This window comes from Watersipora subatra, chromosome 1, assembly GCF_963576615.1.
Source record: "Watersipora subatra chromosome 1, tzWatSuba1.1, whole genome shotgun sequence".
NCBI lineage: Eukaryota > Metazoa > Bryozoa > Gymnolaemata > Cheilostomatida > Watersiporidae > Watersipora > Watersipora subatra.
In genome coordinates, this window is record NC_088708.1 from 40,059,387 (window position 1) to 40,076,428 (window position 17,042).

The window sequence follows — 17,042 nt, forward strand, 5'->3', positions numbered from 1 at the left end:
TAAAGAATAGCTTATAAACAGGGGCTGGTAATGTAGTTGTCTGCCAGTTGCCATTAGCCTGACACATTGCCAATGGATAATTTGAGTAAGTTAGTATCCGTATTGTTAAACTTACTAATAATAGCCGTGAGAGCCCGATTTAGTTGAGTTGCGTAACGCAGAACTCTATGCGTGTTTCAACCCTGATAATGACTCATATTGCCTGATAACTCCATTAGTGTTGCGTAGCTCAATCGATTAGATAATTGCCTAGTGATCAGGAGGTTCCGAGATCAAATCCTCTGTGATATGGATTTGTCATTGTTAGATACCAATCGCTATAGCTGGGCAGACCGAACCACAGAAAACACACAAACTCTTGAGTTATATAAGAGGGTCAGTCAATAAGTGGTGGGAATTTTTTCATAACTTTTGTTCTATTTTATCACGCAATTTAATATTTTTTAGACTTTTATAAATGGAAGTTGTCATCACTTACCCAAAAATTCATCATTTTAGTGATTCAACTTTTTGATATTATTTATATTCAAAATGGCCGCCAAGCTAAAAACATGCTCACTCATAGAGCAAAGAGCTGTTATAAAATTTTTGAGAGCTGAAGGTGTGAAAACAAGATTCATACGCGGAAGAATGAAACAACAATATGGGGAAAGCGGTATGTCACAAACAAGCTGCTATAGGTGGGTTGATGAACTCAAGAATGGGTGAGAAGACATTATGAGCCAAGAAGTGGTAGACCAGTAAATGTTTCAACTCCAGACACAGAAGCTGAGGTGAAAAACCTATTCTGGGATAGAAAGGGTTCTATAACTTTGGATTTCAAGAGCCAAGGTAACACTATTAACTCTAAAAACTACTGTGAGCTCCTGGCTGAGGTGAAGCAAGACATAAGAAACAAGAGAAGAGGCCTCCAGAATAGAGACGTCGTGTTCCATCAGGACAATGCCCGCCCGCTTACTGCTTACTGCTGCCCGTATAATGGCCAAAATTGAGGAACTGGGCTGGGAGGTGTTAGTACACCCTCCTTATAGTCCAGATCTAGCATCAAGCAATTTTCATCTTTTGGGACAATTAATAAACCACATGAGAGGCAAGCACTTCACTACTGATGCAGCCGTCATGGAAGCTGTGCGGGAATGGTTTAGAACCCAGCGGCCAGAATTTTATTCTGCAGGAATTGAGAAACTTCCAGGAAGGTGGAACAAGTGCATAGAAAAAGGAGATTATGTTGAAAAGTGAAAAAATGTAGCTATATCTTATTGTAATAAAATGTTATGACAAAATTCCCATTACTTATTGACTGACCCTCGTATATACACACAATCATTAATTCGTAATTCGTGTATACGATATACATGAATAGTAAGACCTACTACAGCAAATTGTAATTGATGCGTTGAACCATGTTGAGTGTGAATACAACTAAAGCGTTGAAATATGCTGACATAAACTTACTTATATTTTGTTATTTTTCTTATATGTGTGTGTTATTGGAGTCAATAATAAATCTGCAACCTTAATGGCATAGAGGCACTAGATTAAATAATTATGAATCGTCCACTGCAAATACCATATACCGTAAAACCTCTATTTAAACGCCACCTCTATTTAAACGCCACCTCTATTTGACTGCCGCTATTATAGGAGAAGGGTTGAAAAATTGAGCCCAACCGTGTAATTGAACACCACCTCCATTTGACCGCCACTTTGACATTCTTTGATCTTTACGATACCATAATAACGCATGATAGGTAGAAAAGGATCCACAAAATCGTACTAATAAGGATTACATCATTAACAATTAATTCTTTCGTTGTGTCTGTTCATATTTCAGCCCGTGTTCCAACTCCAAAGATTTTCGGTTTTTCGTTAAAACTCTGAAAACAACATCATAGAAATAATTAATATATGTAATAATGTATCAGGCTAATAGTAGTTCCTTGTTTATGCGGTTTGGATACTTTGATGTATGCGAAAAATGGTTTACATTTACGATGATATATGAACAACTAGTTGTAGGCCAAAAGGTGCACTTAGCGGCCACGCGGCTAAAACTTTATCATTATTTGTTCGAAATACTACGCGTAAAAGTTTTGCTCTGCTAAAAGAAATTATTTGAGCGCTAATATCGACTAGTTGGGCATTGCAGAAGAGTCAAGGTGAGAGGACACCGTTGAAGGTATTGAACAGTCGGAAGATGAAATTGTTCCAAACTAAAGCAACAATCGGAACGCAACTGGCCGAGCAAACTATACAAATATTTTTGTTTCAAAAACATATTATTTGATAGCGCCCTTGCAGTTCTCTTAACTCGACTTACAATGGATCGATGCTCATAACTCCTCTGCTATCGCACATAAAGAGCCCGTTTTGGCTGCAAACTGTAGCAAACATATCTATGAGTGTAATGAGCTTTTATGCAACATTGTTAAATATAATTATAAAATAAAAGTATGCCTTCAAATTTAGAATAAAATAAAAATTGAAAGCTCCAACAAATTGCAAAGCAAGGCACAGGCAATAATATCGTTGCAGGCTAATTGCAAGCAATAGATATTAACTGGTAGAGAGATTTCTCGGCAGAATTTTTAGGCAAACTATAGGAAATTTGCATTTAAAAAGGTTGCATCTAAAGTGGTTAATGTCGCTCCATCCGGAGCAGAATCAAAATATATGTGACATTTGCCTTTACTGACGAGCTATTTGAAAAATAGAACGCCAGCCTCTATTTGAACGCCAGCCTCCATTTGCCCGCCACTACAAGGGAAGGTTGAAAAATAGTGCCATGCCATGTAAATGGAGGTTTTAAGGTATATAACACTGCATGAAATGATAGGAGATATGTGATCTACCTAGAAACATAGGGGTGTCGAAGAGCTTGCTCTGCAGTTATCCTCTTGTCTGGGTTGAACTGTAGCAGCCTTTTAATCAAATCAAGTGCATCAGAAGAGGCGTCTGGCACAAGCTCTTCCAAATTCTTTCTTGGTCTAACAAAGCACACTCACATATCAAACCATTGGTCTAACAAAGTCCTCTTCTTGCTCACATTGTGTTTTTATCAGTCAAAGTCCTCTTCTTGCTCACATTGTGTTTTTATCAGTCAAAGTACTCTTCTTGCTCACATTGTGTTTTTATCAGTCAAAGTACTCTTCTTGTTCACATTGTGTTTTTATCAGTCAAAGTACTCTTCTTGTTCACATTGTGTTTTTATCAGTCAAAGTATTCTTCTTGTTCACATTGTGTTTTTATCAGTCAAAGTACTCTTCTTGTTCACATTGTGTTTTTATCAGTCAAAGTCCTCTTCTTGTTCACATTGTGTTTTTATCAGTCAAAGTCCTCTTCTTGCTCACATTGTGTTTTTATCAGTCAAAGTATTCTTCTTGCTCACATTGTGTTTTTATCAGTCAAAGTATTCTTCTTGCTCACATTGTGTTTTTATCAGTCAAAGTCCTCTTCTTGTTCACATTGTGTTTTTATCAGTCAAAGTATTCTTCTTGTTCACATTGTGTTTTTATCAGTCAAAGTATTATTCTTGCTCACATTGTGTTTTTATCAGTCAAAGTCCTCTTCTTGTTCACATTGTGTTTTTATCAGTCAAAGTCCTCTTCTTGTTCACATTGTGTTTTTATCAGTCAAAGTATTCTTCTTGCTCACATTGTGTTTTTATCAGTCAAAGTATTCTTCTTGCTCACATTGTGTTTTTATCAGTCAAAGTATTTTTCTTGCTCACATTGTGTTTTATCAGTCAAAGTACTTTTCTTCTTCACATTGTGTTTTTATCAGTCAAAGTATTCTTCTTGTTCACATTGTGTTTTTATCAGTCAAAGTCCTCTTCTTCTTCACATTGTGTTTTTATCAGTCAAAGTCCTCTTCTTGCTCACATTGTGTTTTTATCAGTCAAAGTATTCTTCTTGCTCACATTGTGTTTTTATCAGTCAAAGTATTCTTCTTGCTCACATTGTGTTTTTATCAGTCAAAGTATTTTTCTTGTTCACATTGTGTTTTTATCAGTCAAAGTCCTCTTCTTCTTCACATTGTGTTTTTATCAGTCAAAGTCCTCTTCTTGCTCACATTGTGTTTTTATCAGTCAAAGTATTCTTCTTGCTCACATTGTGTTTTTATCAGTCAAAGTATTTTTCTTGCTCACATTGTGTTTTTATCAGTCAAAGTATTCTTCTTGCTCACATTGTGTTTTTATCAGTCAAAGTATTCTTCTTGTTCACATTGTGTTTTTATCGGTCAAAGTATTCTTCTTGCTCATATTGTGTTTTTATCAGTCAAAGTCCTCTTCTTGTTCACATTGTGTTTTTATCAGTCAAAGTCCTCTTCTTGTTCACATTGTGTTTTTATCAGTCAAAGTACTCTTCTTGTTCACATTGTGTTTTTATCAGTCAAAGTATTCTTCTTGTTCACATTGTGTTTTTATCAGTCAAAGTATTCTTCTTGTTCACATTGTGTTTTTATCAGTCAAAGTATTCTTCTTACTCACATTGTGTTTTCATCAGTCAAAGTATTCTTCTTGTACACATTGTGTTTTACCGAAAGATAAATATTTGGTTCAACTACGTATAACAACTTCATTGCTTGCAGAAAAATTATGTGAAAGCTTACGAAATGAAATAGCAGTGTTTCATGGTAACCTTTAAAACAATGTAGGCTGGTTACAGCTGTGCTGAAATAATATCACACAGTGTGACCACCGCAACATAACAATGGTTCAAGCCTATAGATATGCAGACATAACAGAAACTAAAAGAAGAAAAGTTGTAGCCATTATACTCTACTCACTCCCTAAAAAACAACAATACGTTAGATTCACACCAGCTTTACATGCAATAGGAGGAATTGAGAGGAAATGTATAACCAGTTGCAGGATCAACAGTCTTGATTTTGTAACTGGTTACACATTTTCTCTCAATAAACGGTTCCCTTTCTCATTAATAAACATGGCTAGTACAGAAGAAATGTGTTCAACACTAAAAGGTGTCTGCATAATTTAATAGAGATCATTGCTTGCTAACGTGAGCTCATTCACATGAGCCTCATGCTTCAATATTGTTCTTTTGTAGCATCATTTAATACATAGAAAGAAGCAAAACTACACAAAATTTCTTCCTTCAAAGAAAGCTTTCCTACAATTGTTTATTTAAAAAAGGAAACAACTCTTTCCCTGAATGGAAATGGCAATCATGGAGGATTTCAACTACTGTGTAAGATACCGGGTCAGGGCTCAGGATCACACGTAATACACGTTATGTCTGACACAGTTGTTCTGTGAGTTAACAATAGCACAACTTAGAATAGTATAGATCCAATTTATAACAAAATAGAAACTGCTGACTACTAAAAAATTGTATGTAAATATTTGTAATGTCAAATAGACTCGTTGATATTGGAGATCAGTGGATATACAAAACCGGGATAGGTCAACCATGTGAAATCTACTTGACAGTTTGTTATTACCAGGATAAGAATCAATTATAATTTATAAAATGTTTTATATGACTATTGCTATTCCTATATGACTATAACTATATGCCTAGTACTATATGACTATTACTATATGACTATTACTATATGACTACTACTATACAACTATCAATATTACTATATGACTACATGACTATTACTATATGACTTACTATATGACTATTACTATATGACTATTACTATATGACTATCACTATATGAATATTACTATATGGCTATCGCTATATGACTATTACTATATGACTATTACTATATGACTATCACTATATGACTATTATTATATGACTATTACTATATGACTATTATTATATGACTATTACTATATGATTATTGCTATATGACTATCACTATATGAATATTACTATGTGGCTATCACTATATGAATATTACTATATGACAATCACTATATGACTATTACTATGACTATCACTATATGACTATTACTATATGACTATTATTATATAACTATTACTATATGGCTATTACTATATGGCTATCACTATATGACTATTACTATATGGCTATCAATGAAGGATATTTTTAAAGCATGAAAGTAGCGAATACGAATGAAAGCGAGTTTTGTGAAGAAATATCAGCTCAATTAGAGGCTACGGAGACTATGGTGAGTCTGTCAGTATAAACCTAACCAAAGCATTAGAGGCTACTGAGACTATGGTGAGTCTGCCCGTATAAACCTAACCAAAGCATTAGAGGCTACGGAGACTATGGTGAGTCTGTTCGTATAAACCTAACCAAAGCCAACTGGAGAATGTCTGAGCTACTAGGGCAAAGAGAGGAAAACAAAACTCACTTGAGAGCTGCTTTCTCAAGAATAGAAGCACCATAAGATGATTTGATACTTTCCACATCTGAAAATAAACCAAGAGATGACGACTTAGCCAGAAGCGAAGATATGAACGGTAGTTACATAAACATAATATTAGAAACGGAAACAAACCGATAACAACTATTCTAACAATACCTTCATGGGTTGGGGGAGGAATAGATGCCATAATTTTTTCTATTTGATTGAGTGTGGAGCTGCCAGGGAAAAGAGGTTTTCCGAGCAACATCTCCCCGAGTATACAGCCACAAGACCACATATCCACTCCAAATGTGTATCTATCAAGGTCATTGCACACCGGTGTTAGGTGGAACTTATAAAAAGATAATATTACAATGCTGACGAATGACATGCTGTGTCATAACCATGTTAAATGCGGCAACAACACCCCAAACACTGTCTTGGAAATGCGCCATATCACTTATTGACAGATGTGAAAGACCAACCTGTGAGATCCGAGAAGAATCTCTGGTGCTCGATACCACCGAGTAGCCACATATTCGGTGAGATTCGGGTCACCTTCATAATCCTCAGCTATTTGTGTTAGAGAACGCGCGAGTCCAAAGTCGCATATCTTCGCAAAGCAGTCGCCGTCTAATAGGATGTTTGAAGGCTAAAACAAGAGAATTTGAGAATTAAAATGGTATGAAGGGTGCTCATTTTTAAAAACAATTTCTTGGAATGCTGTTTAACATGTAGGGAAAATGTTATGCTTCCTCAGATTTCGACAAGCTCAGGTGTCATAGAAGAAAGAGTACATTCATTGCTATAGAGAAATGCAATCACTGAGCAGAGCTTCATTTTCTAAACCACATGATTTCTTGCTTTAAAATATTATATCAGACTGCAATAGATCTTCAGGTATCCATTGTTATCATTCAATGCTGTATTACTGCAGGATTGAAAAAGAACGTTTTGAGACAAATTTATAGAGCTGTTTTTCCTCAGTATATTATTACTGTTAGACATCCACTGTTTTCATTTTAAGGGACACCCTCAAGTCGCCTGAGGTTTCTGAGCTGTTCACCTTTGAACAGTATTTAAGTACATATTAAAACTCAGAGTTACACCATAAAACCAGACTCAAGTTGCACTCCCCGCATTTGACAAAATTTATAAAAATTTATTTCTGCTCATCTTTGAAATTCTAGACGCAGTTGTTGGGAAACCTTTAATGTAACCAGCTCTTAAAGATACAAAATGATGATCGTTTTCATCTTCATAGCTTTATGTATATTTCATATGAATAAAATACTTCGTTAGTGGAACACAGCTCTAATTTGCATTAAAATACATGTTATTTCATGACGCATCATTTGTGTTTACGCCTTGCAAGACTAATATATAAGACGCTGGGGTTGAGATTTGCCCTTTTGTGGATAAACGAAGCTCAGAAGTTTTGGACTCGAACTGCCCAATTGCATGTTACTCCAAAATGGAAATAACTCTGCAGCACCTGAATATAACAAATTTTCCCACGACCAAACCGAGTGTTTGGGAGTTTTATGATAAATGCATATGTGCACACAACTTCTGAAAATTATCCGACAACGGCCGTAACCAACCCCTTGTACCAAAATCCCATAAAAAAATTTAACCATTTTTGTGTAGAGTCGTTTAAGTATAATAATGATACAAAACACATATAAACCTATTTAAATATGTTAACAAGTCTTTAAAAAAATGAGACAGTATTCTAAAAATTACCCATCTGATCAAATAATACATAACTAGACAGATTAATTTGGCCTAAAACCGCCATTTGAACCTGACATGTCCAATTGCCGAAGGTTTCTGTAATTAACGCAGAAGTACTGAAAGGTAATCGTTTCTTTTTTGCCGATTTTATTATTCGATTTACTTCATCGATTTTATAAGATTATTATAATATTTAATTATAAGAATAATCATTCGAATTTACAAGATCGAAGTATATAGTGACCGATGGTGTGCAATATGTTACTGTTATTATTTTTCTAAAAATTTTGTTGATGATATTACGGCTGTGCCCAATATCGCGGTACTGCCAAGCCATTTTTAATATCTGCAAAATTAAGTAATAGGCCTACATTTTCTTATAGATATACATCTATTTCTATGACAACCAGCTAAAATCTGTTTAGATTTTTAAATTCAGCATAATTTTTTGGACATAAATTCAGAAATCTAAATAAATATCACAACCTCTTGATATTGGTTGCTATTACGTTTTGAAATGTAAACAAAATTGTTTACATTTCATTGGTTTTCGTTCTCGAACTTTAACACCAGTTTTCTCAGAACTATGTTTTTGCACTAATGGTAAACATGCATTCAGTTTATTGACCATAAAATCTGCTGTAATTAAGCTGGAATCAAATTTTTTTCCACAAAATAACTGAGAATGTTTTCTTTCTGCTAGTGTAGATACATGTAACTCTAAATCTCACACACCCAACTTAACCATGGTTTCTGTGATCATGAGCCATTTCTTCATTTTGCTCAAGTTTGCAAAAAACTTCCAGATACACGTGAATGCTAATGTTTGCTGTCTGTTACAGATCGCTGTCAAAACCATTCTACATTCAACTCAACCAACTTTCAAACTGTGTATATTACACAGCAGCTTGCCATTTTACTTCTAATATTGCACTTCTTCTATTGCAGGGGAGATATATAAACATATAATCTTTTCCTTTCATTATTGCTGTTTGCTGTACATAATAACAGCCAGTACATTGCAGCTACCATTGCAGCTACCATTGCAGTTATCCTATTGCACTGCAGTGCCATTTGACTGCTAATATTGCATTTCTCAACAAGCAGTATCCTTTCTTTTTCCAATATCACTTTGGTCGTGGGCTGTATGACAGTGGAATTTCTAGTAATTTATACACTAACATAATTTAAGTTATACATTAATGTAATTACTACTTAGATTTGATCACAACCGAATAAATGAAAAACCTCAATTTGAGACAATTTCATGGAAAGATGGGTAAAGCAAAAATTAAATATATGGCAAAACTTTTCCTAGACAACCAGAAAGCCTCTGCGTATTGAAGAGTAAAGTAAATGAAATAACTAATTGAATTACAAAACAATTCCAGTTACCTCATGTAAACATGAGTCATCCAATCACCTCATGTAAATATGAATCATCCAATCACCTCATGTAAACATGAGTCATCCAATCACCTCATGTAAATAGGAGTCATCCAATCACCTCATGTAAATATGAATCATCCAATCACCTCATGCAAATATGAGCCATCCAATTACCTAATGTAAATATGAATCATCCAACCCCCTCATGTAAATAGGAGTCATCCCATCACCTCATGCAAATATGAATCATCCAATCATCTCATGTAAATATGAGTCATCCAACCACCCCATGCAAATAGGAGTCATCCAATCACCTCATGTAATTATGAATCATCCAATCGCCTCGTGTAAATATGGGTCATCCAATCATTCCATGGAAATATGAGTTATCTCGAACAATGCATATTCCTCATAGACCTACTGTGTAGAGGTCATGAAGCTCACCTTTTGGTCCCTGTGTATGACATTGCCAGAGTGCATATAGTGCATGCCCTTGAAGAGTTGATACATGATGTATCTCTTGTGAATTTCCTTGAGTATGCTGCCTCTTTTCACCACATTATGTAGGTCAGTATCTGCAGCAGCAGTAGTGAATGAGATGAATGGCACTTATAGAATTTACATTTTAATTAAAAGAGTATAATCAGCTCAGCCTGTCCAAACAGAAGCTATGTAAAATGAGCATTCAAATGTGTGACTAAAACAGCTGTCACATCCGTATGTTAGACCAGCCACAGGAGAGTAAACGATACTTTGAGCATCAGTTAAAAACATGACTCATTGAAATGTAATTCACATGTAAACAAAACTTGTCATTGGCTACATCATAGAGTTTATTCTTTTTACATTTAATAAATCTACAGATAAATAATTTAAACTAGGAATGGTGTAGAATTCTCAAAGAGTCAGTCTGTACATGACTCTTTGTAATCACAAGGTAATAATTACAAGAAGGCTAGCGTCAGAATTCCTTCAAATCACTCACAATACAAATTTCCTTTTCAATATAATGCAATACCAGTGATCAACCTAATGCTTGTCAGAGTCAGAACATGATAATTTGCCCTTTAAAGTCCAATCTACTTACTGCTAGATGCTAACAGCTTGATTACTAAAATACGTTACTATATTCCTTTAAGACATTTCATAATGGTGGTACTAGAAAACTCCTTTACAAATGATGACTTACTATAAGAGCCAAGGCCGAAGAAGTGACAGCTTAATATGCCAATTTATTTATTGCCAGTTAACACACAGCTAGTTTGATACCTCAGCGACAAGCTGAATCCTTGTGAGATATTTTATGTTAGGATTCCCAGTCACGGTGAAACTACGACGAGTCTCTGCTATAAGAAGTTGGTAGACAATAAAATTGAAAGGTCAAGGTAAAAACAGAAGCATAGTTGGGGTTGTACTACTATACATCAGCAAAAATTATCGTGTGTCCAGCTTTTGTTTAGCCTAAACATTTACATTCCACTAGGACTACAGTTGTGGAGTTTTGGGCTACTGATGAAAAAGGTAAAAAATTTTCCATTTTCATCCAAAACAAAGAATTAAGTTGAAAATGGATGGTATGAAATAGAATTATATATGCCCAGCTCCGTAGCCTAATTGCTTCATTTAAACCCTCACACTCTGATAATGGTTCGTGAGAGATGCGAAAATACGAAAAAACGGCTGTTATGTTCAATATTATGGATGAAAGAGAAGTCTTTTTATTTCCATCCAAACTAGAGAACGTATAGCACTATTTTTGTAATTCACGTTTACAAACTTGATGAGTTCTATAGTCCCCGAATCTGAAGATTACAATAAGACCGACCAATACAGAAAGAGGACTGCGTGTAAATATGGGGCTAAAGCTACTACTTGCTATCACAACCAGACATAACGGTAAGTGTAACGAATCCAAAGAAAAAATTGGGTTGAATATGACTTTCCATAAAAAGGCCAAAAATACTAAATGAACTCTTCTGTACTAACCCATGAACTCAAATACAAGATAAATATCTTTGTCGTTCTCAGCTCTGATCACATTGTGAAGTTTGACAATATTTGGATGGTCACCAAACTCTTGAAGAAACATGATCTCTCTGAACGTCCTCTACAACAAAACGTGGATAGCTTAAAACTTGTGCACGGTGCACCACTTTTCTAGTCATACACAACTATGCTGATTGCGCAAACAGTGATAGAACCAAACTGCGAATAAAATCTATATATAGTTGATGGCAAATGAAAACAAACATTGATTGAAAAGTTGGGAAATTTCTAAAAGATTATATCGAGCTATCTGTCAAATATGACAGCTAAACTTAACCATGAAGGCTGTCCTATATCTTTACAAATATCCGATGACGAGTTTAAGCAACACTCAAATACAACCAGTACACATGTGATTGTGCAGCTGGAGGCAATTCACTAAAATATGACTGAAGTTCCTCCTGAAATGTATAACAAAGGTTTAAAGGCAATTTTGAGACCTAAATCTTTTAATCAATAACTTCCACCTGCATCTTCATATTAGCTCAACCTTCCATTGACCTTCCAACCTTCCATAGCTTGACTAGTGTTATATAGACTGACAACTGATAGCCTGACTAGTGTTATATAGACTGACAACTAATAGCTTGACTAGTGTTATATAGACTGACAACTAATAGCCTGACTAGTGTTATATAGACAGACAACTAATAGCCTGACTAGTGTTATATAGACTGACAACTGATAACTTGACTAGTGTTATATATTCTGACAACTAATAGCCTGACTAGTGTTATATAGACTGACAACTAATAGCCTGACTGGTGTTATATATACTGACAACTCATAGCTTGACTAGTGTTATATAGACTAACAACTAATAGCCTGACTAGTGTTATATAGACTGGCAACTAATAGCTTGACTAGTGTTATATAGACTAACAGCTAATAGCCTGACTAGTGTTATATACATGTAGTGATCAGTAGACCTCTACTGCAGCTCCTAAATGCAGCAACTTTGTGCCAGCAGGGAATATGTAATGTGTCCAGAAAACACTGCATATGCTACCAGGTTCGCAAAGATGGCACAGAATATACCAGGTATATACGAGGTAATCAAGTGAGCCATACCAGGTATATACAGTACATATACAGCCAAACTTACGCGTTTGGAGTTTAAATGTTCCTACATTTGCTTCTTATGCTAACTCAGTCATATGTTAGAGCAAATATTCCTATAAGAACACATGGTATTTTGCTTAATTTGTTCCACAGCCCGAAAGAACGATGATGAATACGTCAAATAATTACATATAAAATTGAAGTAAATCTAATATATAAAACATTCACAGACTAAATAAACAAATTAATATAGTAATAATCATTAAAAAAGGTTTTTATTGTTATGATACGCATGAGATAAGTGAATGAAAGTGTAGACTCGACAATGCCTAAGTACAATGGTAGAGTGTTAGAAATACATGGGACAGTACTACAGCTTACGTCAACTTACACTAGATCTAGTTTACATCACCTTAATTTATTAGCTTTTGTAGTTTCAGTTAGTAATTTATAAAATTTATTTTATAACTTACTAGTAAATTACTAGAATGTCCTAATATTTACTAGAAATTACATATGTTGACACCAATAATTGAGCTACAATATTAAGCGGTGTGTTGCAAAGTTTCTCGGTAAAAGGTTTGACGACAGTACACTAAAACAACTGGCACATGTCATCGCTAAGACTGACCTGAGCATCTGTTGGATTACGGAATGCATCAAATATCTTTTTCACAGCCACAACCTCTCCGGTTCGTCTGTCCACAGCTTTCCATACTATTCCATACGCCTGCCGTAAAATACAGATCGACATTTGAGCAAGAGAACTAAGAATTGTAAAGTACATTACTCCATGTTGCATAATAAATAGAGTAACAGTAAATAAGAAAATGAGAGATGAGAAATTTGTATATAATAAGAGAGATGAGAACTTTGTATGTAATAAGAAGAGAGATGAGAACTTTGTGTGTAATAAGAAGAGAAGAGAGATGAGAACTTTGTGTGTAATAAGAAGAGAAGAAAGATGAGAACTTTGTATGTAATAAGAAGAGAGATGAGAACTTTGTATGTAATAAGAAGAGAAGAGAGATGAGAGCTTTGTGTGTAATAAGAAGAGAAGAGAGATGAGAACTTTGTATGTAATAAGAAGAGTGATGAGAACTTTGTATGTAATAAGAAGAGAAGAAAGATGAGAACTTTGTATGTAATAAGAAGAGAAGAGAGATGAGAACTTTGTATGTAATAAGAAGAGAAGAGAGATGAGAACTTTGTATGTAATAAGAAGAGTGATGAGAACTTTGTATGTAATAAGAAGAGAAGAGAGATGAGAACTTTGTATGTAATAATAAGAGAAGAAAGATGAGAACTTTGTATGTAATAAGAAGATAAGAGATGAGAACTTTGTATGTAATAAGAAGACAAGAGAGATGAGAACTTTGTATGTAATAAGAAGAGAAGAGAGATGAGAACTTTGTGTGTAATAAGAAGAGAAGAGAGATGAGAACTTTGTATGTAATAAGAAGAGTGATGAGAACTTTGTATGTAATAAGAAGAGAAGAAAGATGAGAACTTTGTATGTAATAAGAAGAGAAGAGAGATGAGAACTTTGTATGTAATAAGAAGAGAAGAGAGATGAGAACTTTGTGTGTAATAAGAAGAGAAGAGAGATGAGAACTTTGTATGTAATAAGAAGAGTGATGAGAACTTTGTATGTAATAAGAAGAGAAGAAAGATGAGAACTTTGTATGTAATAAGAAGAGAAGAAAGATGAGAACTTTGTGTGTAATAAGAAGAGAAGAGAGATGAGAACTTTGTATGTAATAAGAAGATAAGAGAGATGAGAACTTTGTGTGTAATAAGAAGATAAGAGAGATGAGAACTTTGTGTGTAATAAGAAGATAAGAGAGATGAGAACTTTGTGTGTAATAAGAAGAGAAGAGAGATGAGAACTTTGTATGTAATAAGAAGAGAGATGAGAACTTTGTGTGTAATAAGAAGAGAAGAGAGATGAGAACTTTGTATGTAATAAGAAGAGAAGAGAGATGAGAACTTTGTATGTAATAAGAAGAGTGATGAGAACTTTGTATGTAATAAGAAGAGAAGAAAGATGAGAACTTTGTATGTAATAAGAAGAGAAGAAAGATGAGAACTTTGTGTGTAATAAGAAGAGAAGAGAGATGAGAACTTTGTATGTAATAAGAAGAGAGATGAGAACTTTGTGTGTAATAAGAAGAGAAGAGAGATGAGAACTTTGTATGTAATAAGAAGAGAAGAAAGATGAGAACTTTGTGTGTAATAAGAAGATAAGAGAGATGAGAACTTTGTGTGTAATAAGAAGATAAGAGAGATGAGAACTTTGTGTGTAATAAGAAGAGAAGAGAGATGAGAACTTTGTATGTAATAAGAAGAGAAGAGAGATGAGAACTTTGTATGTAATAAGAAGAGTGATGAGAACTTTGTGTGTAATAAGAAGAGAGATGAGAACTTTGTATGTAATAAGAAGAGAAGAAAGAGAACTTTGTGTGTAATAAGAAGAGAGATGAGAACTTTGTGTGTAATAAGAGAGATGACAACTTTGTGTGTGATAAGAAGAGAAGAGAGATGAGAACTTTGTATGTAATAAGAAGAGAGGTGAGAACTTTGTGTGTAATAAGAAGATAAGAGAGATGAGAACTTTGTGTGTAATAAGAAGATAAGAGAGATGAGAACTTTGTGTGTAATAAGAAGAGAAGAGAGATGAGAACTTTGTATGTAATAAGAAGAGAAGAGAGATGAGAACTTTGTATGTAATAAGAAGAGTGATGAGAACTTTGTGTGTAATAAAAAGAGAGATGAGAACTTTGTATGTAATAAGAAGAGAAGAAAGAGAACTTTGTGTGTAATAAGAAGAGTGATGAGAACTTTGTGTGTAATAAAACGGACATAGACAAAATATAATCAACAGCTTGCCAAATATAATAGTGAAACAGAAGAAGCTAACATGAAAGGTAAAAACGTGAAAAAGAATTTTTAAATACTTTTTCATCATCAAATTTAACGAATATTATTGAAAGGTTTTTTGATAAGTCAACTATGAATTTTGGATGGAATCAAGTTTTAGATCTGAGTAATTGCTTGTAACCAATTATTTGCTAAAAATAAAAACAATGAGCATCTTAATGCGAGACACTGTACAGCAAAGGGGATAAGCGGAGAGAAAATTATATTATGGATATAAGAAGAGCAACTGCACTAACCACTTACCCCTTTTCCTAATCGCTTCTTGATCTCATACTTTTTGGTCACATGAGCTTCCACTTCAGAACTCATTGTCGAAAGCTAGGAAGCATGCAGCACCACTAAATAATGCTTGTACCTACATACAATTCATCATCTATAATACATTGGAGAAAAATGGAAGGTATAAATAATAGCAGGCAGTGAATGAGGGTGAATTTTGTAGCAATATGCAATAAATAATGTGTATGTTTTATACTTTAATTAGAAGAGAATGTCAGCGGAATACCTGGCAGTGCACGGGTATCAAAAATCAGCTTATAAACAGTGACAGCCAATATAGTTGCCTGCCACTAGCCATTAGCCTGGCGCATTGCCAATGTTCGATAAGTTAGGTCCGAATAAGCTAGTTAGTACACTTATTTGTAAACTTACTAATAAGAGCCGTGAGAGCAAGCATAAAATTACATTGCGCGGTGCGCAAATCGGTATTTCACCCGCATAGTGACATATATCGCCCCAGTGAATCCATCAATCTCACGTAGCATAATTGTTAAGATATCTGCCTGCTGAACAGGAGGTTCCGAGATCAAATCTTCTCTCAGGAGATTTGATCTCGGAAATTTGATTTTGAATGAAACCCGTATCATTCAAAATCCGTATTTTGAATGATACGGATTCTTCATTCAAAAATATTTCAAAACAACAGCAGGACAAACCAAAGACACAAAAACTTTGAGATTTTACTGATTACACTTAGTAGGTATATATTGAGGAATATACTAAGTGAATGCTCGGCGTTGCCCAAGGAATAGAAGTTTTGCACAGAAAATCTATTTTTATTTAATATATAACAACAGTTACCATTCTAACTGTCCAACTTCATATCATGAGAAAAGTGTTTTGTATAGTTTCAATAAATTAACAAACAAAATAAAACAAGTATAAGTGTTTAAATGTAAATGTGAAATAATTAGCAAATAATAGCTAAATTATGTTTGTTTTGTTACAATTACAATAAAAGCTGATTTGGTAATGACACAATTAATACGAACTGAGAAAACCAAATAGAAATTTTGAATATGTTGAATTAATAATAACAATTCGTGCATGGAGGTGTGTGTATAATAAAGGTTACTGTTCCAGCAGAAGCTATCCTTCAAAACTCTGAATACGACAATACTGGCACCTCTCGATACTGGTACAAATGTAAAAATGGGAAATCGGACTGTCTTTGTCTGACCGAACGGATAGCGAATGTAGAGGCTAATCCTACTCGACATAATACAATTGTCCGCGTCAAAATTATTGACCTTGACACAATTTAGCAACTGAACCTTATGAAAAACCGGAAATA

The 17,042-nt window shown here is 34.4% G+C and overlaps 1 protein-coding gene across 1 annotated transcript in view; it reads right to left on the bottom strand.

Annotated features, from left to right (window-relative positions):
- The window catches only part of LOC137394809 (extracellular signal-regulated kinase 2-like), a 28,528-nt gene that overhangs the window by 9,216 nt on the left and 2,270 nt on the right, over window positions 1-17,042 (bottom strand). The window contains exons 2-9 of the mRNA XM_068081583.1: window positions 15,713-15,824; window positions 13,161-13,259; window positions 11,408-11,528; window positions 9,866-9,996; window positions 6,781-6,947; window positions 6,473-6,612; window positions 6,302-6,359; window positions 2,853-2,987 (exon numbers count right to left, since the gene is read on the bottom strand). Of these exons, the coding sequence (XP_067937684.1) occupies window positions 2,853-2,987; window positions 6,302-6,359; window positions 6,473-6,612; window positions 6,781-6,947; window positions 9,866-9,996; window positions 11,408-11,528; window positions 13,161-13,259; window positions 15,713-15,778 (917 nt within the window). The 5' untranslated portion in view covers window positions 15,779-15,824. The remainder of the gene's footprint in view (window positions 1-2,852; window positions 2,988-6,301; window positions 6,360-6,472; window positions 6,613-6,780; window positions 6,948-9,865; window positions 9,997-11,407; window positions 11,529-13,160; window positions 13,260-15,712; window positions 15,825-17,042) is intronic.